This window comes from Amphiura filiformis, chromosome 6 (assembly GCF_039555335.1).
Source record: "Amphiura filiformis chromosome 6, Afil_fr2py, whole genome shotgun sequence".
Classification (NCBI taxonomy): Eukaryota; Metazoa; Echinodermata; class Ophiuroidea; order Amphilepidida; family Amphiuridae; genus Amphiura; species Amphiura filiformis.
The window spans coordinates 13426403-13448896 of NC_092633.1; the positions used below are offsets into that span (position 1 = coordinate 13426403).

Sequence of the window (22494 nt, forward strand, 5' to 3'; positions counted from 1 at the left end):
TCCTGGAGGCCCAGATTGCACATTTCCCAAGTAGCTACCTAAAGAGACTTGTACTCAATTTCTTATCAAGAACACTATGAAAAAGGCTTATGATTGTAATTAACGCTAACAACCTTAGGAAACGCTTCTAAACCCCAAAAGTGGTATTAACATGCATGTTCATCGCTGTTACACATATGCTTTACTAACATTCTATGCCTTTCGTAGAATCCACTTGATGATTTGTATGTGGGAGTAAATTATAGAGTAGCAAGGAAAGATTACTTCTTGAGTACTCTCAAGAGGGAACGTCAGATTGGTTTCGGACAAATACTCAAAGCAAATGATCAAGGTTGTGAAAGATTCTTCATTAAATTGGAATTACTGACTTATTATCTTGTCACTATCTGATAGGAACTTGTCATTTCATTCAAGGAAGTACAATGTCATGGGAATTTGAGTTAAAGATCAACTGAGTAGTATAATAAACAAGTCTTCATTGGCTATTAACGTTGAAAAAGAATTCGTGGAATTCATGACAATATCATCATAATCATGATTATCTATTCCAGAACCACCTTTGTCCATTTGTTTTCTCAATTACATGTTACTCATTTCGGTAACAAATGGACGGTTAATTATGCCCTCCATAAGAAAATGTAAGTGACTTTGGGGTATATGCATGGTCACTTGCGTCTAACTAACTGTTCAAGTGGCCATGTATATACCCCAAAGTCACCTGCACTTATTATGGAGGGCATACTTAACCGTCCATTTGTTGCCGAAATGAGTAACATGTAATTGAGAAAACAAATGGACATAGGTGGTTCTGGCTCTAAGCCTTCGATTTATAGACACAGTGTTTCACACGGAGGACCTGGTTTTGGTAATATGACATTGATATCAAAGTTGCTTGATAGAAAAATAGTGACAAAATCCATAAATATACGTTTATTGCTTACACTTCCAACAAACACAAATCACATGCCCTCCCCACCCTACCCAACAAACTATGCTCACACTACACCCAACAGCCACATGTATACAAAGTATTATATCCCTCATTAATATATTCTCGTTCATTAATTGGTTAAACGAGTATCATGTGACCAAAAATAGTTTTGCTATTTTGCAAACTTGTTAACAAGCCGATTGATGAGGGAACGGGGTACTATTCAAAGTACTATCTCCCGGGGAAATAGTTTTACTATCTCCCTCTGAGCGAGTCCCGGAGCGCGTATGACCTCATAACCGCGTCGCAGTTCCTAGTGGTCAATGCAACTCGCCACATACGCGGGATATCAGTACCGGCTCCGGGGTATTAATGTATGAATTATAGCAATTCGTTTTGTCTTGCGAAGCACACAATTAAGCAGCACAAACATGACAGAAGTGGAGCTAAAATACGGCGGTTTAATGGCATAATCTGAGTTACATCAGGATCAGTATCTTAATATTGATGGTGAAATAACAGGGAACATGTTAACATGGTTAGGCCTACTCGTTTCACGGCGGTATTGTAGAGGTTGTCACACATTTTCACGGTAAGCTTTAGCCACTCAACTGTGTGCGTGCTTTGTGCATTCAATCAAAACAAAGCAAGGCCGGCGTAGCCTTGACTAGTCCTAGCCTACATTTATGCCTAGGCCTATGCCTTGTGTTTAATGAACAAAGAATATATTAATGAAGGATATAAAACAAATATTTACTGCTCTAAATTCGGGATCTGGTGGAATCTATTGGTCCCCTCGGTGAACTGGAGACCGTGAGCCTACTATTTTCCCTCGACCTGGCGGTCTCGGGAAAATAGTAGGCTCACGGTCTCCAGTTCACCTCGGGGACCAATAGATTCCACCAGATCCCTCATGAGCAGTAAATATTTGTATACTATTCAATGAACAAAAAAGAAATATAACACCATCGCACATAATATAATTAACCAAAATGACAAATCAAAGATATGTTGTAAATCTCCTAATATCTTTCCTGTCCGCACAACGGATGTGGATTTGTATTCAGAGCACTTGGCGTATATTTGATTGACATTTTAGTATGCAATACCTAGAATTGAATCATGTAAATACATCAGTATTGATATAAGCCATTATAGATTCTATATTTGCAAGGTCCCATCTTATGTACGGACACAACTTATTCTTAAGTATATAGTTTGGTATTCATGATTTGTCCCCTTAATGATGTTTTGAATTATACATTCAGGATTTAAAAAAAACCCAAATAAGCTGAAATTTGTAATGGGATCAATTATTCCCGTTATTAAAAATATTAATATATATTGTTTCTTCATATTGGTCCTTAAATTATTTATTATATTCCATTATATACGTGCAGGCCATCTGTAAATAAATGCCTGTAAATGTTAATGCTCACTACACTGTAACAATACAATCGAATGCTGAAACAATTCAAAGTTAATTCTATATAGTTGTCCAAATGTTTCCCGGCAAATAAGCAATAAGTGTTGTAAGTTTTACGCCATTCTCATTGTATTTTTAGTGGAATATGAAATTTTAATTTTAATTTTAATTTTAAAGGTCCGTAACCCGATCGACAGCATCATCCCCCCGATTTTTCTCATTGTTGATGAGTTTTTGGTATCATTTAATAGATTATATTTTTCTCATTACCATCCTGAAATATGACGATCCAATTTGATGTATTTTCGGAGAAATCATGAAACAAACAGGCTATACTGGTAACCACCTTCGACATTCTGGGTAGGAAAAAATGATTCCGTGAATAGGAGCCGTTTTACTCCCATGCCAATTCGCACAAACGGAAATAGTCCGAAATAATGAGGGCGCTATAATGATAAACGCTTAAAACAAAAATAAAGAAATACATAAGGGATGAAATAAATACAAAACAAGACCTTATCTTGTTAAGTGTGATACGAGAAATATGAAAAAAATATGAGAAAAATGTCCCTACTATAAAATTAATTAATTAATTAATTAAAAATATTATTAAAAAAAACATTTTTTCATCAAAACAAATCCTAAAATAAAAGATAAGTGTAAAATGTACGTGATGATAATATACAAAATTAAAAGGAAATGTATCAGGGTCAAATGAAAATAAAAAGAATGAGATATTTTGTCACAAGAATGATGAGCGTAGTGGTATGGCGAAGCACTCGACGGGAGTGTTGTTTCTGGATGCCGGACCACAATGCAATGCATGCGTACCAACGTATTGGCTTAAAAATTGTGCTAATTATTCACTTTTACGCTGAAAATGTTCTCGTTTTCTCACATATATGCATAAAGGGGACAATATTTGAAATTGTATGTACGTTTGAAGACAATCCATATCCTAAACTGATAGGGTTACCCCCCTTTAAAAGTACTTGTTGGTAAAATTGTTTGTTCTTTTAAAGTAGCGTTAAAGTTTAGAATGCTTACCTTTATCCACTGACTCAGGAATGAATTTTAGTTAACAGGGGCCTAAATAATCACTTTTCAAATATATTTGTTTTAAATACTATTATATATGTTAGTGAAGTGTATTAGTTTGGACGTTGATTTTCTTTAAATTAACTATAGGCTAGACTTACAACTCTAAGAATAGGTTTCTCAAGTTATATTTTCACGGACGTTTTAATAAGAAATAATTATGCAAGCGCACAGTTAAGAGATAAATAATGGGGCTAGTTCTGGTCTTAGAATACGCTAATTATGCGTTTTCGATCAATGTTAACACCTTATTAGGCCTAAAAATAAAATTGTTTGATTGGCTCGTCCCGCCCTGTATTCAACATTGAATCATTAGACTTTGAATCCTTAGACTTGTATTAAGTCTTAGAATTTTGTGACTACAATTGTATGTCATATGAAACCATTCGAAATTGCCTGTTTTGGACCTTTTCCCCTCAAATTGTGACGGTATTAAAATTTAATTTTAATTGCCATTTAGAACTAGGATTAAGATTTAGCTATGTTTTATTCGGCAAAACAAGAAAATAATATTTTAATTCCAAAAAAAAAAAAATAGAGCTGTATTTTCTGGAATCAGGAGTAGGCCCGAACAAGGACATTTGAACACAATGTGATCAGTATTTCTTTTCTTTTTTTTTTTTTTCTTTCTTTTTTTTCACTTTTCTCTTCCTGCGGTGATGTTTACTGTTGTCTTTGTATTCTTATTCCTATAATGTTCCTTTCTTTGGTCGAATATATTCATGTCCTTCCCCTTATTAGACCCTGAAAATAAAAGGGTGGCGAAAGACTTTATGCGACATTTTAATTCGTATACAATTCAATCACTTTTTAGAAACACTTCGTCTGAATTTAGAATAGCAGTTTACAAATCAAAGAATGTTGCAATCAATATGCAGGAGCAGAGGAACATTTCACAGTTGACATCGATTTCTGAGTCTTTATCAAGCATTAAGACTGTGCATGAGAGACAAGCGTTATCCCACCGCATTCCGTTCAATATATAAGGACAAATATCCTGAAAACATGCATTTGGTCATTTAAAGACTTGTGAATAATGCTCCAAAAACTCGCGTTTGGTTGATGTGTCATTCTTGTCTTTGTTTTCTTTTCTCTTTTAAAAATCCTATAACTTCAAGTACCTTCTATAATATGAATATCTTAATTGTGCTGTATAAATTTGTCAGTCTGGGTGGCCGGAACTACTTGAGTGAGACATGGTGCCCAGGGTATTATTTATAATAAAATAAGTTACGTATTTGCATGTAAAATTCAAGAGAAAGACAACCTATTAGTAATCTCGTAAAGATAGCATAACAGACAATCAATGCATAAGAGAATTGTTAAGACTTCCTTGACATGTCAGCATCACCCATGTAACGTTATAAGATGATGATTACCGCGTGACGGTGGCTGAAGTCTTGAGATAAAAATGCCTTTTGTACAGGTAATTAGAAATAAAAACCATTAAAGCAAACAAGGGAATAGAAAGGTTGCCTCTATTAAGGGGTCGGTCACTCACCTTTTCATAGTATTTTTGTGAAAAAAATATCGAATTGCATTGTAAATATGAGGAATGTCCTTCTGATATCAATTAATTTAGATTTTTTGAAATTCGCGATATAATACAGATTGACAGATGAGCTGTACGACATTTAACTAGTCTAATTAAGATTAACATTAATTTATTATTTACTTTTATACAATGTACATATAAGTGGAATATAAAATATTATTGAAGAACCATTCTTAAACACTTGAGAACGTTCCTGCAATCTTATTGGTTCTTACCCAGCTTTACCCGTGTGATATGACACGATATCACACGGGTCAGCGCGTGTGCGCCAACGCGATACGCGTACTCGCTATTTGGACCAATCGGAGGCGCACAGCAGCAACGAGACTGATCGATTTTAAGCCCTAGGTAATTCCTTGCAAAATGTAGGTTTAATTTGATTAAAATTTGTATGATATTTTTATTTGAATTGAAGTGTTTAAGAATGAGAATAAAGGTATTGTTTTTAGCCGCTGTCGTGCATCTATCGTCTCATATAACACGGGCGACATCATTATTTTTGGCGTAAAACAACTCGGCTTCGCCTCGTTGTTTTACTTAAAATAATGCGGCTAAAAACAATACCTTTATTCTCTAAATATTTAGAAACAATATATTACGTTTAACAACTGAAATAATTGATTACATGCAAATGACAGCTTATTTGTTTTCCTGGATGCTATATTATTCATAACATCGTTCATAAAACAAGTTGTGAGTATCCCAAATCGTGACCACCAAATTACTGAAGAATAAGTTATATAACATACCGTATAAGATCCTAACAAATATACAAATCCATATGGATTATATCAATAGTGATGTATTTACATGATTCAATTCTATATATTGCATACTAAAATGTCAATCAAATATACACCAAGTGCTCTGAATACAAATCCACATCCGTTTGCGAACAGGAAAGATAGAAGATTTACAACATATCTTTGATTTCGTCATTTTGGTTCATTTTTTATGTGCGATGGTGGTATCGCACGCCGTTGTATGTTTCCTTTTGTTCATGAATGGTATTTTACATACATTTGTGAGTTTGGCAAACGTGTGGGCGTATAGTTTCTGAGGTAGGGTGGGGAGGATGCGGATTATGTGTGGGGAAATCGTAAGTAATAAGCTTATATTTTAAAGGATTTTGTCACTATGTTTATATCAAATATTTTATATAATTGTTTCTTTATATTGGTCCTCCAATAATCCATTTCTGCGTAAAAATAGATATCAAAATTAATGATAATCTTAAGAGTAATCAAATTCGTGCAGCTCATCTGTTAATAAATTCTTGTAATTATTAAAGTACACTGTAACAAAAATAAAATGCAGAAACAAATCACAGCAAATTCGACCGTTTGCCAAACTAATGTTTCCCGGAAAATATACAATGTGTAGTTTTACGCCATTTTCATTGTAAATTTAGTGGAATATGGAATTAAGTACTTGTTGGTAAAAGTGTAGGTTATTTTAAAGTGACGTAGATATTGAGAACTTCCCTTTATTTTGTTCTGAAAATAAAAGGGTGGCAAAAACCTTTATGCGGCACTTTTATTTATACATAATTTAATGTGTAAATAACACATTTCGAACTTACTATTTAGAAATACTACGTTTGAATTCAGAATAGCAGTTGACAAATTAAAGAGTGCTGCAATCAATATTCATAAGGAGCATTTCACAGATGGCAATAATTTCTGAGTATTTATCAAGTATTAGACTGTGCGAGGTACGGTTGTTTTATGTGATTATTTCTTGGTTTTTCTATCAAAACATATGATTTTAATTCTAGACCTGGATAATAAAACCAGCTTTCAGACTAGTATGCATTTTACGTTTTAGCTTTTTGTAACATTGATTTTCTTTTCTTCATAAAATTATTCATCTTTTTCTGCTTTTTGTGGTAATTTTTGTACTATAAACTTTATATTTATGCGAAAATAGAGGGCGCTATTTATATATTCAATTTAATTTAGCCAACAAATATGAATTTCTTTCATTTCATGATAAAAGAAAGTTTTTAGATAATTTCGTTGTTGTTTGTTATCCATTTTTCGGTGTTATAATGGCAAAAGTGTCTACCTCTTAAATAAATAGCGCCATCAGTGTCCACATAATAATATGAGGAATAATATCATAAAATTCTATATTTAGTCACGTCAAAGACTGCAATAATGCTCCAAAAACCCTTGATGTTTTGATTTTTTGGTTTTTCTCCTGCCCCCTCTCTCTATCTCATATTTCAAAACTCCTTTAGGAGCAATAAATATGATATTACAACTCACTTCCATACCATACCGTACCTTCTCTATGGAGGTCTTATTTTTGCTGTATAAATTTGCCAACCTATAGATAGCTGGAACTACTATATATATAGTAAGTCGTGGTGCCAAGGGTATTATGTATAATAAAATAAGTTACGTATTAGTATGTAAAATTCAAGAAAAGATAACCTGTACGCAATCTAGTAACTAGAACACAACAGTCAACTATTGGATTAGAGAATAGTTAAGACTTCCTTTGGTAATATTTCGGTATCTCCCAAGTATCGTTATAAGATGATGCTTCCCAAGTGACGATGGCTGAAGTCTTGAAGAAAATACAATTTTGTACAATTAAATGAAAAGAAAAACCATTACGGCAAACAAAGTTCTCATTCTCCATATTGTTCTTTCTGTCTTAAATCTTTGGTGTACCATTCAATTTCAAGGCATTCCCTTCACGAGTGATTAAAAAAAAATTGTTGATATTAATTTCTGAGTGTTTTTCAACTGTTAAAACTTGTTTTGTGAGACGAGCGTTCTCAGACTGCATTTCTTACCAGGTTAAACATGTTAAAAGATGATTTGAAAGGCTATATTATACAAATATTGACTGCTATGAGGGGCATGGTTAAAATTATAGGTCCAAGGTGATCTCAAAACCATGACTATGCCCCGAGGCGTAGCCGAGGGGCATAGTCATCGTTTTGAGATCACAGTGGGCCTATAATTTTAACCATGCCCCGAATAAAAAGCAGTCAATATTTGTTTTATATACCAAATCTTAAGATTCTTGTCATCTGTTTGGTTAAAAGCATCGATTTTGGGAAGAGAAATTAATAGTTTCAATGCGAACGGCACACAGATTACAATCTACGATTTCTGCGTAATTATAGCGCGTGAAAACATTAACGCGTGCGTAATATCATTTTACGCTGGGAAAAACGCGCAGTTTGATCGTGACGCACGTGACCGGTCCATAGTTCATTTCCATGGACCGGTCCATAGTTCATTTTGCGGGCATAGTTAATTCAATGACTGCACTTTCAACCAATCAGATGACAGGAATCTATATATGAGGTATATAATTGGTCATATTCAAAACATTTGCAGATAATCATGATATTGCTCCAATAACCTTGTTTCAGTCGAAGCTGAGCTTAGATTCTCCCTTCTTTTTTTAAATTTAGAGCAATGATATTACAACTGACTTCAAGTACCTTCTATCCTAAATGGCTTGTTTTCCCGCTTATTTTTCCTGTATAAATGTGTCAGTCTATGTAGCCGGAACTACTTCAGTGAGTCGATGTGTCCAGGGTATTATGAAAAATATAAGAAACTACGTATTTACATGTAAAATTCAAGAGAAAGAAAACCTGTAAGTAATCTCGTTAAGATAACACAACAGTAAATCAGTGAATTGGAGGGTTGAAAAGACTTTCTTAGTAGACATCTCAGTATCGCCCATGTATCGGAATAATATGATGCTTCACAAGTGACGATGACTAAATTATTGAAGAAAATAGATTTTGTACAATTAAATAAAAAGAAAAACCATTACAGCCAAAAGTTTTGGATTAGAAAGGTTACATTTGTAATCGAGCAGTATTCTATTTATTTATTTATTTATTTGCGCTTTAAGTTAAAATGCGTATTGTTGTTGTTGTTTCAATTAATCAATTATAGACTATGGGGCATGCATCTCTACGGCCCTTGGTTTTCCATTTTTGTAGTCCCCTCTTGGGCACTACATGAAAACACAACAAATCAACAGTAAAGATATGTCTGAATTGATATCCAAAAAGAAATGAAATATCAAAAAAGAAATGAAATTTCTTCTCAATTTATTTTTAAAGTTACAGCTATTTTAATATTGGACATTTTTGGGCAAAAATGGAAAATAATCACGAAAAACACATTTTTAACCCCAAATAACTCCTAAATGTGCCAAGTAAAACGTGGGAACTTTTTGGATATTAATTCAGACATATATTTACTCTTGATTTGTTATGTTTTCATGTAGTGCCCAAGAGGGGACTACAGAAGTGAAAGATAAATGCTCATGCCTCATAGTCTATTAGTTTCATGAAACTCGCACTTCGCTTCATTCACTATTATTTACTGATCCTTCTCTTTCGTCGTGTATTCTCATTCTCACATATTGTTCTATTTCCTCTGAAATCTTTGGTGCAATATTCATATTCAAGGGCATTCCCTTCACGTGTGCTTAAAAATGTTGACTTTAATTTCTGAGTGTTTTTCAAGTATTAAAACTTGTTTTGTGAGACGAGCGTTCTCAGACTGCATTTCTTACAAGGTTAAACATGTAAAAAGATGACTTGAAATACAATATTTGGTCATATTCAAAACATTTGCAGATAATCATGATATTGCTCTAATAACCTTGTTTCAGTTGAAGCTGATGCTTAGATTCTCCCATCTTTTTTAAAATTTAGAGCAATGGTATAACTGAATTCAAGTACCTTCTATGAATTACTTATTTTCCCGCTTATTTTTTTCTGTATAAATGTGTCAGTCTAGGTAGCCGGAACTACTTCAGTGAAAAATATAAGAAACTATGTATTTACATGTAAAATTCAAGAGAAAATTCAAGAGAAAGACAGCCTATAAATTTCGTTAAGATAGCACAACAGTAAATCATCGAATTAGAGGATTGAAAATACTTCCTTAATAGACATCTCAGTATCACCCATGTATCGTTATAAGATAATAAATACTTATCGCTTGACGATGGCTAAATTATTGAAGAAAATGGAATTTTGTACAATTAAATGGAACAAAAAAAACACCCCATTACGATAAACAATGTTTTGGAATAGAACTTTGAAAGTTGAACAATGTCTGTATTTAAATTTTGGTTAGAGTGATGAAACCTTTTACATAATATAAACAGTTAATTCATAGATGATCTCCTCGGACAGCGAAAATATTTAAAATAGCAACATTTATTCCTAATAATTACTTGGGAAAATCTCGTTGCATCCCTAGGGAAAGACACATAGAATAAAAACAATCTAGTAGAGATGCTAATTTGCTAATGTGCAATGAAGCTTAACACAACTGATCGCCATCTTGAGATATAAGAAGTAATATAGTGACCTGTTGAAGCCAACTGTAAGCTACGGCGGTAGCTTGGTCATTTTTAATTGCAAATTAGAATGAAAATTTATTCTTTACTGTCAGCAAATTATAATACGGTATTGATAATGACATACTAAAAGAACGATGCATGCAACCGATAGTAATGGTTGTATTCCCAGACCTTGTTATGAGATAAGATGCAAATTGGATGACGGCTAATTTTGAATAAATAAGTCAGTTGAATGCACACAGTCAACGTATCTCTTATATTCTATACCTCTTCAATATTCAATATTTCCTAGAAATTTCACACAATCAAAACGGCTTCTTGTATAGCATTGCTACATTCGGCAACTTTCGCGAAAGTTGTGTTGGAAAGGTTCTATGCAAAACTTGTGCGAACGCGTTCGAACGTTTCAAAGGTTTTATGTACTTTTTAAAGTACATACAACCTTAAAGAACTTGTCAAAAGCGTCATATAAACGTTGAATGTTCGTTATTTCGAATCGTTCCTACAACAGGAAATTGTAATGCTCAAGATTAACATGATTTGTTGAGTGAGAAAGTCTCCCTTTGGATTCCTATAAATATTTACAATGGTATCTATTTGTATAATACTATACCACCAGCATCACCATAACGGAATAGGATGCAACTTTTATGGAGTATTGTAAGCACCACAAACTCCATGGTAACAATTGTGATAAGTGGTGATTGAACTAGAATACCGTGGATGCACTTTGACAGGAAAAAGAAATGAATATTTATGGATCCATAAGGGGAGCTATAGCGTTGATTAAAATATTCAAGAATAGCACGTTACTGTTATTTTTAGATATTATGCTATCTTGTTTTTTTTGTACCATAAAAGTCATCATTATTGTTTTTGTATAGTATCATTCAAAATGTTGGTAGTTGTTTTGGAGAAAATTCTCCATTACCACGAATGAATTAGACACAGTCTGTTACAGCACATTGACCCAAGACTTGCCACCCTAATTGTCAATTTAGATTCAAAATGTTGGTCGATTACTCTGGTAATGATGTCGTTTTCGGATCTGCCCGGTTAAACACACATTTGCCGTGTTTTACTATAGCCAATTCGATTATAAGACATAAGCTTTCAAACTGCATGGTCTAGAATTATATACTTATAGATGCTTTGATAATATTAGTCCCTGCTCAAATCAGAGAGAACCATCAAATATATGTTTTTCTTTTTCAATTCCTTTTACGTGTCCGTAGATTTCCGGGAATTGAGGAAGCTGTTTGTTAAAAACGATGCGATTAAATCTATCTTTTAAATTGATGCTTTGTGTTGTTTTTGCTAGAATAACAAATATGGAGCTCTTGCATAAATGGGACAAGTTATCTTCACAATCTGTTATTAGTATTGATACTTCTGTGACTAAGCATTTTTCTGTACTTCGATTGGCTGAAGGGCTGTATACGATCATTAACATTTTAACTATCACCATCATTGAAACAAAAACCAGTAATAATACGTTAATGTGTAAAATACATATTAAAAATATGCAAGGTGGTTACAATTTTAGTCAAGAAACATATGGAAGAAGCTATCTTTACAGACTGAAAAACAATTGAATTATTAGCATGATGGGAAGACATTGACTATGACATACAGCCCCTCCTTGACTTGTGACTTTACAAGTGGCCCTCTTTTAAACAAGACTAGATGCTTGGTATATATTAATATCACCATGATCACACATTTGATTTACCAAGTATCTTACGGTTCTCATGTTACGTTGTTTTAGCATGTAGAACGGCCACAATCCATAATGATGTTTAAGTTCTAATAAGCTGTCGAACCTTGTGTGACGTGGATTTCGTAACCCGCTGGAACATCTGTGCTACCATTAGTCAATTCTATACCAGCATTAAACCTCGTACCAATAAAGCCTTTTTGGAAGCTCGAAGATATGTACAGTCTCTCTAAAAACAAAACCAGTATATGTATTGTACAGGGATGCAAATTGTGCGGGAGCGGGGAGCACCGCTCCTAGGAAATGACAGTCAAAATTGAGGAAATAATGCCTTGAGAAGCAAAAGTAGAAGAGGGAAACAGATATCAGCAAAAGATAATGAATTAATAGGTGAAGCAGTGAAGCTACTGAATGGAAGAGAGGAAGACACTTGTGCACAATATTGAGGAATTCACATGATTATTCAAGAAATAAGCGACTTAAGTATTAAAAGAGGAAGGTGTTGGTGTTAGATTGTGGATATGGGTAACAATGCATATTGAGGAAATTTACAATTTATCATCAGAGGAGGTATTCAATGTAATTTAACAGCAAAAAAAGAAGTTGGGTGAAGGCAGGTGGTAATAGAGCACATATCTGAGGAAATTTAAAAAGTGAAGGCAATGAGGATTGTATGGGGAAAAAAAGAAGTCATATAGGAATTCAGTGTATCAATGCTAAAAAAATGTGCCAGTGAGGAAATGACGACATGGAAAATTATGAGGGAATTTAAAAAGAAAACATAAAGCACTGAACAAGTTGTAAAGGATAGTGAAATGGGCTATTTCAGATGTATTCCGCACCCCCAGCTATGGAAGACATTTAAAAAAAATACAATTCCAGCTGGAATTGAGATGTGTCTAGAATTCCAGCAGTCATTTTTAGCAAAGATTCCGGCTGGAGGGTATGGAAGACATTGAGATTAGGTGAAACTCCGGCTGCTAAAATAAACGAAAAAACAAGAGTGGGGATTGTGAAAGGCCATGATGTGCCTATGGAAGACATTCACATTTCTTAATATTCCGGCTGGAAAATGGTCAAAATGCTCCAATTCCAGCAGAACCTTCACTTATGATCACCATCTCGATTAACCTATGAAAGACATTTACTTGAATTCTGGCTGGAAACAAAAATGTTCTAATTCCAGCTGGAACCCTATGGAAGACATTTACATTTACGTGAATTCCGGCTGGCCATATTAGACATATTACCACAATTCCAGCAGTGTCTTCCATGGGCCGGGTTTTCCTGACATGTGAATTCCGGCTGTCAATTTAGCCCCGAATTCCGGAAGTGTCTTCCATAGGGGGGGGGGGTGCGGAATACATCTGGAATAGCCCAATGGACACATCAACATTAAGGGAACTGCTGGAATGAGCGTTTTGAGCGTTTCGACAGCATTTTTGTGGGACATGAGAGCACATCAGACCTATCGAATTGCATTCTGAATACGAAGAATGTCTTTCTGATATCAAATAATTTTCATTTTATGAAATTCACGATATAATACAAATTTTATGACAAATTATTAAAATTAAAAATACTGATATTTTTCAGTATTTTCACATTTTGAGATATAACAGTCCTCGAAGTAAATTTTATAAATTTAATGATATAGTCTTAAAGTGTATGTAGCTGGGAGGAAAAAGCCGACGATCAATTGAAAATTTTGACCTTTCATATTGAAGATATGGATTTTTTCCCAAAAAGACCTAATTTTTTTGGTGTTTTCAATACGAAAGGTCAAAATTTTCAATTGATCGTCGGCTTTTCATCCCACCTACATACACTTTAGGTAGAAATCATCAGATTTATAAAGTTTACTTCGACTACTGTTAAATATCAATTTTTAATGATTTGCCATAAAATGTGTATTACATTGCGAATTTCAAAAAATCAAAATTATTTGATATCAGAAGGCCATTCTTCGTAATCAGAATGCAATTCGATATGTCTGATGTGCTCTAATGTCGCACAATAAATACTGTCCAAACGTTCATACCCCTTCCCTTAAGAGGTAAACATAAAAAAGCTAGTAACCAACCATGGTAACAGAAATGGGGATACAAGGGTCAGCAAGTGGCTCCTACTAACCAGTACGATTTGAGGAAATTAAAGGGAAATAAATAGAGAAAAAATCAAACTACTTGAATATGATATGCAAATTTGATTCCCTATTGATGTAAGAAAATGAGGAAGTTAAAACCAAGGGCATGCTGTAAACAGATGCTAGTACCGTAGCGAATAATTCAATCTTTGTACCTTTCAAATGATATTGTTAATGAACACTCAGAAGAAGAAAGACCAAACGCAAAAAAAAGAGGTGTCCAGAGTTTCTTGATAAGGAAAAGTTATCTGAAGGGGGCAGAGTGACCAAAAATGAAAGAGAAAAGTGCTCCCTCTGACAAAAAATGAAAGAGAAAATCGAGGAGGGGGGAGGCAAAAGAAGGGGAAAGGAGCCCGTGCTGTCCCAGCAAAATTCACACCAATCACACTTTCCCAAATAGAGCCCTTTTTTGAAAGTTCGAAGACTTTACATGTAGAGTCTCTTTAAAAAACATCCTGTGATGTTGCCATTCTCATCTTTTGAAGTGCAGAACAAACCTATTTTATGTCTGGTATGATTGAGGAAACCTTGAGCCTAAAAACCTTGCTCCTGAGGAAGAAATCACAATTTGCACCCCTGGTATTGTATGATGCAATTGTAGTCTTTTTTGTCTGTGCCCCAGAAATTTACCCCCCGCCCCGACCCTATACAATGATATATCAGGTGGTTGTCTGAAGGCTTTATTTATAGAATGAATCATTTATGAAAAGCGTATCTCCTCTTTCTGTATGAAATAATCAGGGGTCTCGTAACTTGCACGAATAGTTAAAAAAAGCAATAGCTGTATTATTGGCACACCGGGAACTTGTATCTATCCCAAACACCGAAGTCTTATATCAAAGGAATGTGACCCGATCGACAGCCTCATCCCCCATTCTTCATCAAAGTGAAATTTTGGTAACAGAAGAAGGCTCATATTTTCTCATTACCATTCATATCCAAGGCATTCCCTTTACGAGTGCTTGAAAAAATGTTGACATTAATTTTCAAGTGTTTTTCAACGGTTAAAACTTGTTTGGTGAGACGAGCGTTTTCAGACTGCATTTCTTAAAAGATTAAACATATTAAAAGGTCAGTTGAAGCTGATGCTTAGATTCTCCTTCTTTTTTTTTTTTTTTAATTTAGAGCAATGATATTACAACTGACTTCAAGTACCTTCTATATAAATGGCTTATTTTCCCGCTTATTTTTCCTGTATAAATGTGTCAGTCTAGGTAGTCCGAACTACTGCAGTGAGTCGATGTGTCCAGGGTATTATAAGAACTACGTATTTACATGTAATATTCAAGAGAAATACAACATATAAGTAATTTCGTAAGATAACACAACAGTAAATCATCGAATAAGTGGGTTGAAAAGACTTCCTTAGTTGACATCTCAATACATTTTTAATCGAGCAGTATTTTAATTATATATTGATTTATTTGTGTTTTAAGTTATAATGCATATTGTTGTTGTTGTTTCAATTAATCACTTAGTTTCATGAAACTCGCACTTCGCTTCATTCACTATTATTTACTGATCCTTCTCTTTCGTCGTGTATTCTCATTCTCGCATATTGTTCTTTTTCCTCTGAAATCTTTGGTGTAATATTCATATTCAAGGCATTCCCTTCACGTGTTCTTAGAAAAATGTTGACATTAATTTCTGAGTGTTTTTTAAGTATTAAAATTTGTTTTGTGAGACCTCGAGCGTTCTCAGGCTGCATTTCTTGCAAGGTTGAACATGTAAAAAGATGATTTGAAATACAATATTTGGTCATATTCAAAACATTTGCAGATAATCATGATATTGCTCTAATTAACCTTGTTTCAGTCGAAGCTGATGTTTAGATTCAACCATCTTTTTTAAAATTTAGAGCAATTTTATAACTGACTTCAACTACCTTCTATGAATGACTTATTTTCCCGCTTATTTTTTCTATATAATGTGTCAGTCTAGGTAGCCGGAACTACTTCAGTGAGTCGATGTGTCCAGGGTATTATGAAAAATAAAAGAAACTACATATTTACATGTAGAATTCAAGAGAAAGACAACCTATAAGTAATCTCGTTAAGATAACACAACAGTAAATCATCGAATTAGAGTATTGAAAAGACTTCCTTAATAGACATCTCGGTATCACCCATGTATCGTTATAAGATGATACTTATCGCTTGACGATGGCTAAATTATTGAAGAAAATGGAAGTTTATACAATTAAATGGAACGAAAAAAACATTACGATAAACAATGTTTTGGAATAGAACTTTGAAAGTTGAACAAATGTCTGTATTTAAATTTTTGTTAGAGTGATGAAACCTTTTACATAATATAAACAGTTAATTCGTAGATTTTCTCCTCGGACAGCGAAAATATTTAAAATAGCAACATTTATTCATAATAATTACTTGGAAACATCTCGTTGCATCCCTAGGGAAAGACACCTAGAATAAAAACAATCTATATAGTAGAGATGCTAATTTGCTAATGTGCCCATTAGGATGCAATAAAATGAGATGTGCAACGAAGCTTAACACCACTGATCGCCATCTTGATATATAAGAAGTAATATAGTGACCGGTTGAAGCCAACTGTAAGCTACGACGGCGGCTTGGTCATTTTTAATTGCAAATTGAAATGAAAATTTATTCTTTACTGTCAGCAAATTATAATATGGTATTGATAATGACATACTAAAGGAACGATGCATGCAAGCGATAGTAATGGTTATACTCCCAGACCTTGTTATGAGATAAGATGCGAATTGGATAATGGCTAATTTTGAATAAATAAGTCAGGTGAATGCACACAGTCAACGTATCTCTTTTATTTTATACCTCTTCAATATTCAATACATTTCCTAGAAATTTCACACAATCAAAACGGCTTCTGGTATAGCATTGCTACATTCGGCAACTTTCGCGAAAGTTGCGTTGGAAAGATTCTATGCAAAAGTTGTGCGAACGTTCAAAGGTTGTATGTACTTTTAGAACTTGTCAAAAGCGTCATATAAACATTGAATGCTAGGCACATTGTTCTGGGAAATGATCCTATTATTTTGGTTTTCAGAATTGTTTCTACAACATGAAATTGTAAGGCTCAATATTAACATGATATGTTGAGTTGGTAAGTCTCCCTTTGGATTCCTATAAATATTTACAATGGTATATATTTGTATAATACCATACCGCCAGCATCACCTCAACGGAATAGGATGGAACTTTTATGGAGTATTGTAAGCACCACAAACTCCATGGCAACAACTGTGATAAGTGGTGATTAAACTAGAATACCGTGGATGCACTTTGACAGGAAAAAATAATGAATATTTATGGATCCATTTGAAGCTATAGCGTTAAATAAAATATTCGAGAATAGCACGTTACTGTCATTTTTAGATTGCTTCTGGCTGTTCATAAATTATATTGTGCTGTCTTATTTTTTTTATTACCATAAAAGTCATCATTATTATTTTTGTATCTATTGTTATTCATCATTTTGGTACTTTCTTGTTTTGGAGAAAATTCTCCATTACCAGGATTGAATTAGACACAGTCTGTTACAGCACATTGACCCAAGACTTGCCACCCTAATTGTCAATTTAGATTCAAAATGTTGGTCGATTACTCTGGTAATGATGTCGTTTTCGGATCTGCCCGGTTAAACACACCTGTGTTTTTGCCATGTTTTTACTATAGCCAATTCGATTATAAAACATATATGCTTTCAAACTGCATGGTCTAGAATTATATACTCTATATAATATTATAGATAGTATTTGATCCGTCTGGTTATTTCCCATGGTTATATGCTTATCTGCAGATGGTCTGATTATATTTTCCCTGCTCAAATCAGAGAGAAGCATTAGATATTTGTTTTTTTCTTTTTCAATTCCTTTTACGTGTCCGTAGATTTCAAGGAATCGAGGAAGCTGTTTGTTAAAAACGATTCGATTAAATCTATCTTTTAAATTGATGCTTTGTTACTTTGCTAGAAAAACAAATATGGAGCTCTTGCATAAATGGGACAAGTTATCTTCACAATCTGTTATTAGTATTGATACTTCTGTGACTAAGCATTTTTCTGTACTTCGATTGGCTCAAGGCCTGTATACGATCATAAACATTTTAACTAACACCATCATTGAAACAAAAATCAGCAATAATACGTTAGTGTATAAAATACACATTAAAAATATGCAAGGTGGTTAAAATTTGAGACAAGAGACATATGGAAGAAGCTATCTTTACAGACTGAAAAACAATTGAATTATTAGCATCGTGGGAAGACATTGACTGTGACAAACACTCAGTGCTCGTGACTTTACAAGTGGGCCTCTTTTTAACAAGACTAGATGCTTGGTATATTTAAGCGTATCACACATTATTTGATTTACCAAGTATCTTACGGTTCTCATGTTACGTGGTTTAAGCATGTAGAATGGCCACAATCCGCAATGGATCCATGATGTTTCAGTTCTAATAAGCTGTCGAACCTTGTGTGATGTGCATTTTTTAGCCCACTGGAACATCTGTGCAACCATTAGTCCAATACCAGCATCAAACCTTTATCTACAGCTACAATGATATGTCAGGTGGTTGTCTGAACACTCAGAACTCTAGTCAACCGATGGCTATTGTTGTACAAGGCTCACTCAGTCATTTAATGAGGCAATACAAACGATCAAGTTTGGTGTTGAAATGAGCAAAAGTTTGAGTTACACCTTTTCAATGTAAAATTATTTTCTCGGGAGCGACTAGTGGTGCATTGTGAAACCAGAACCGCAAGTATGAGTTAGTATGTAATTTGAAAACATGTTGTTTTAATGGTAGGTCTCAATGTAAGATAGAAAACAGAACATGAAAAAATCAGATCACACACTTTTGGAATACTAAACCTTTAACCACCTTGAGGTGGTTAAAGGTGGTGAATACGCGGTAACATTCTCAGTAGTAGAAACAGGTCGGGTGAAGATTTGGTGATGGGTGACACGGCAAATTGGCCTACTACAATACAGCAGAAGCATTCAAAATCTGACCTTGAAGGTCATGAAATATATATTCTGGACCCGAGGGGGGGGGGGTTCTTCGAAAAATTTTGTATGGGGTGTGCCACGCAGACTTTCGGATGCTGACTTTCTCTATACCTACTTTTTGCTGTTTTTGCTACCCATCAGTATACCAATTTTCAAGAAAAAGCACCCAAAAAGCACCCAAATTTGCCATAATTGGGCGCTTTAATGGCATTGTTGCCCAAATGCGCCCAATTGGGCGCATTGGTATCCACTGAAAACCCACCCATCGATATACCAAAATCGCTGAAAAGGTACCCCAAAACCGTGGCACAACCCCGTATACCTTCAACCAGGAAGAACCCCCCCGGGATTCTGGACTTTCTCCTTCCCCACTAAATACATGAGTAGTGAATCGTTACCTAGTCGATTTTTGATAAATAAAAATGTTATTAATCATGATGAACGCATTCAGTTGAACTCGAAATTATACTGATATTTAGTAGGCCTACATCAAAATACTAGTATAAAATGGTTATGAAAAAGTTTAGGCTATATAATTATATTTGTGACAGTAAAAGTAAAGTATAGGCCCTACGTAGGCTTATATTATTGAATGCAACATATCATAATGGCATAATTATAATGACACTTCAATACTGAACAATTCTAATTTTAGAATCTGCCAGTTTATTATCCGAAAAACCGACTATGGACTTTCACTTTTAAGCAGAACTTTACCCCGGGACTCACACACAGTCAATCATACTTGTTTATCAATAAAATCTAACCACAAGACTAAGCATGGTGGTACAATACGCGCTAGATACATACGTTCATCCACCAGCACAAAAGCGCCGCATTCCCTAGATAGTTGTGTACCATGTATAGTTATAATGGTACCAGTACGCGTCGGGAGGATTTAAACAATAACGAGATCTGGGCGACCAATCACAAGCCAGATTCATTTTTAAAGATGCATTACATCATCACCAATTTTAGTTAGGCCAGAAATTGGCCTAACTCTCAAGGCAAATTCAGTAGTCCACTTGGGAAGCTAAACAAACAGAGGGCGTACGGTGACTGAAAAGATCAGTTGTGAAAATCTATCAATTGTGCACTCATTAATTAAATCAGAGTTTTAAGCTTAAATGTAATAGCCAGAGTAGTGCACAATTGGCAAGTGGACTACGGAGAAGTCTAATCGTTACCCTGCATTTACAGTCCAAAGTGAACGATCTGATGGAGGTGAGAGGAATGGATTAAAATGCAGGTGATGGTGAATTCGTGGTAATGCAAGGTGCTCAGTATAAGTTAATGTTATTAATGTAGTGGTTTAAGGTGGTGCGATTTAAGGCAAGATGGTATAAAGGCTTTTTTCCCTAGTATCGGGATTTCAGGTGATAGTTCCACGAGCGGAACAATTTTCGACTTTCAAATAGTCCTATTTTGCAGGTTATGTGAATTTTCATCTGCGAATAAATTCCTGATTAGATTAGTAAAGTAAATCCATATCAAGAAGGATAACTATTGAAGTGTTGTCCAAATGTTTTGTAAATCGGAATAAGAGAAGGGTTAATCGTGTCTTACCAGGCCCACGGCACTCTGTACAAACTGTTTTAACTCTTGTGGATTTAAAGCTAAGCTATATAGCACGAACTGGGTTGACGATGTTAACAAGATGAAATAGTTTAAGTAGAGCTTGTCAAGTTGCTGTTGTCATCGGGAATAAATGAATATTTTATTTCAAACACGTCGCTTTTTCGCACCCCCTGTCTACAGTTCAATTGTTTCACCGCATTCGCAATCAACTACATGGTACATATATTTTATATACAAATGCTACATGGAACACAGATCCTAGCCATCGCCACTCGTCATTAGTATACAGGTCCAGTGCTGGACGGGACAGACCCTCCATGACAATAACCAAGTGCACCCCAGTCACCATCCACACTCTGGAATGTTGCAGTAGTTGTTCATAATTCATTTAGCAAAACACACTGATATTCGGTGAATGGTCTGATTTCTATTTATTTGTTTATTTCTTAACCTTCTTTCACAATCTCACAACTGTTTTCATTAATTTAGATACAATATTTGAAGAAGCACCATGGTCCGAGATTGAGTCTTCTGAAGCTGATGAGAGTGATGTAGTTCCGTTGTCATGGGCAGAACCGGATTTAGAGGGCGAAGAAGAGTCAAGTCTAGTAGCCGAATTCGACACAGAATCGTTAACATCAGAAGATGACGATGAAGTAGAACGGGAAGCAGCGGTAATGTTACTTGAAGAGATGCTTGCTGAAGAGGAAGAAAAACAAAGACAACAGCAAGAGCAAGAAGAGATTCTCGAAATGGTTTTGGGTAAGTAGCTTTGAGTATAAATTCAGTTTGTGACTCTCACAGCATCCATTGTATTGTTTCAGCGTAGTACGACAACAATGATCATAAGACAACATAGACGTACGTTGACCCAGACATGTCTTACGTGCTTTGAAATATAAGAGGTTATTTCTGGACATTGCTGAACAGTAAAAAAATGACGAGTGTGAAATTGCTTCGAGTTATATTCTTCGCTTCCATGTACTGCTTTCGTATTGTTATCTGGGTATTATTATGATACATAAAACATACGTAGTACATACACCCCTACACCCCTACATACATAATACGTTTTATATAGCGTATTTACATCTAGAACAAATTGGGTTTTTTCTTCCATCTATATATCTGAACGTGTGTTTCTACATTATTACAGTTTTTAACTTTAGGTTCATTCAGTAACTAAATAAAACGACAAAAATCTGAATTTAAAAAAACATATATGGTAACAATGGTAAAACAATGAAAATTATGTATTAAGGCGTCATAGAAGCAATGCATTATCTGTTATAGTAATGGGCTGAAAGGGGCAGTGCATGGAATTCTATATTAAAGGAAGTAGCTATACAGCAGGTGTAGAAAGACCTTAGCACAAAAGATTCTATTGTCGTAGGACATGTCTTTCTACATCCAAGGACATTTTCCAAGGGAGAGCTTTTGTGTTTTCCCTATTGGATGTTTTATCACATTAAGCTTGATTTTACGTTTATCCTTTGTTAGTGTTAGACTGTTGTATTCATTTAGATACATCCCTGTTTGTCAATTGGAACCGTTTTGTCTGTTTATATAATGGAATGGAATCTGGAATTGTAGTGGAATCTGTCAGAAATCAGCTCGCTCTCAGTTCCTCAAGGCGAGATCATGGGGTCATGGGGTAGAGCTATTCTG

The 22494-nt window shown here is 34.6% G+C and overlaps 1 protein-coding gene across 3 annotated transcripts in view; it reads left to right on the forward strand.

Moving 5' to 3' along the window:
* The window catches only part of LOC140154998 (uncharacterized), a 151684-nt gene that overhangs the window by 63259 nt on the left and 65931 nt on the right, over positions 1–22494 (forward strand). For all 3 annotated transcript variants that reach the window (XM_072177667.1, XM_072177669.1, XM_072177668.1), the window contains exon 3: positions 21316–21588. In XM_072177667.1, coding sequence (XP_072033768.1) covers positions 21316–21588 — 273 coding nt within the window. The remainder of the gene's footprint in view (positions 1–21315; positions 21589–22494) is intronic.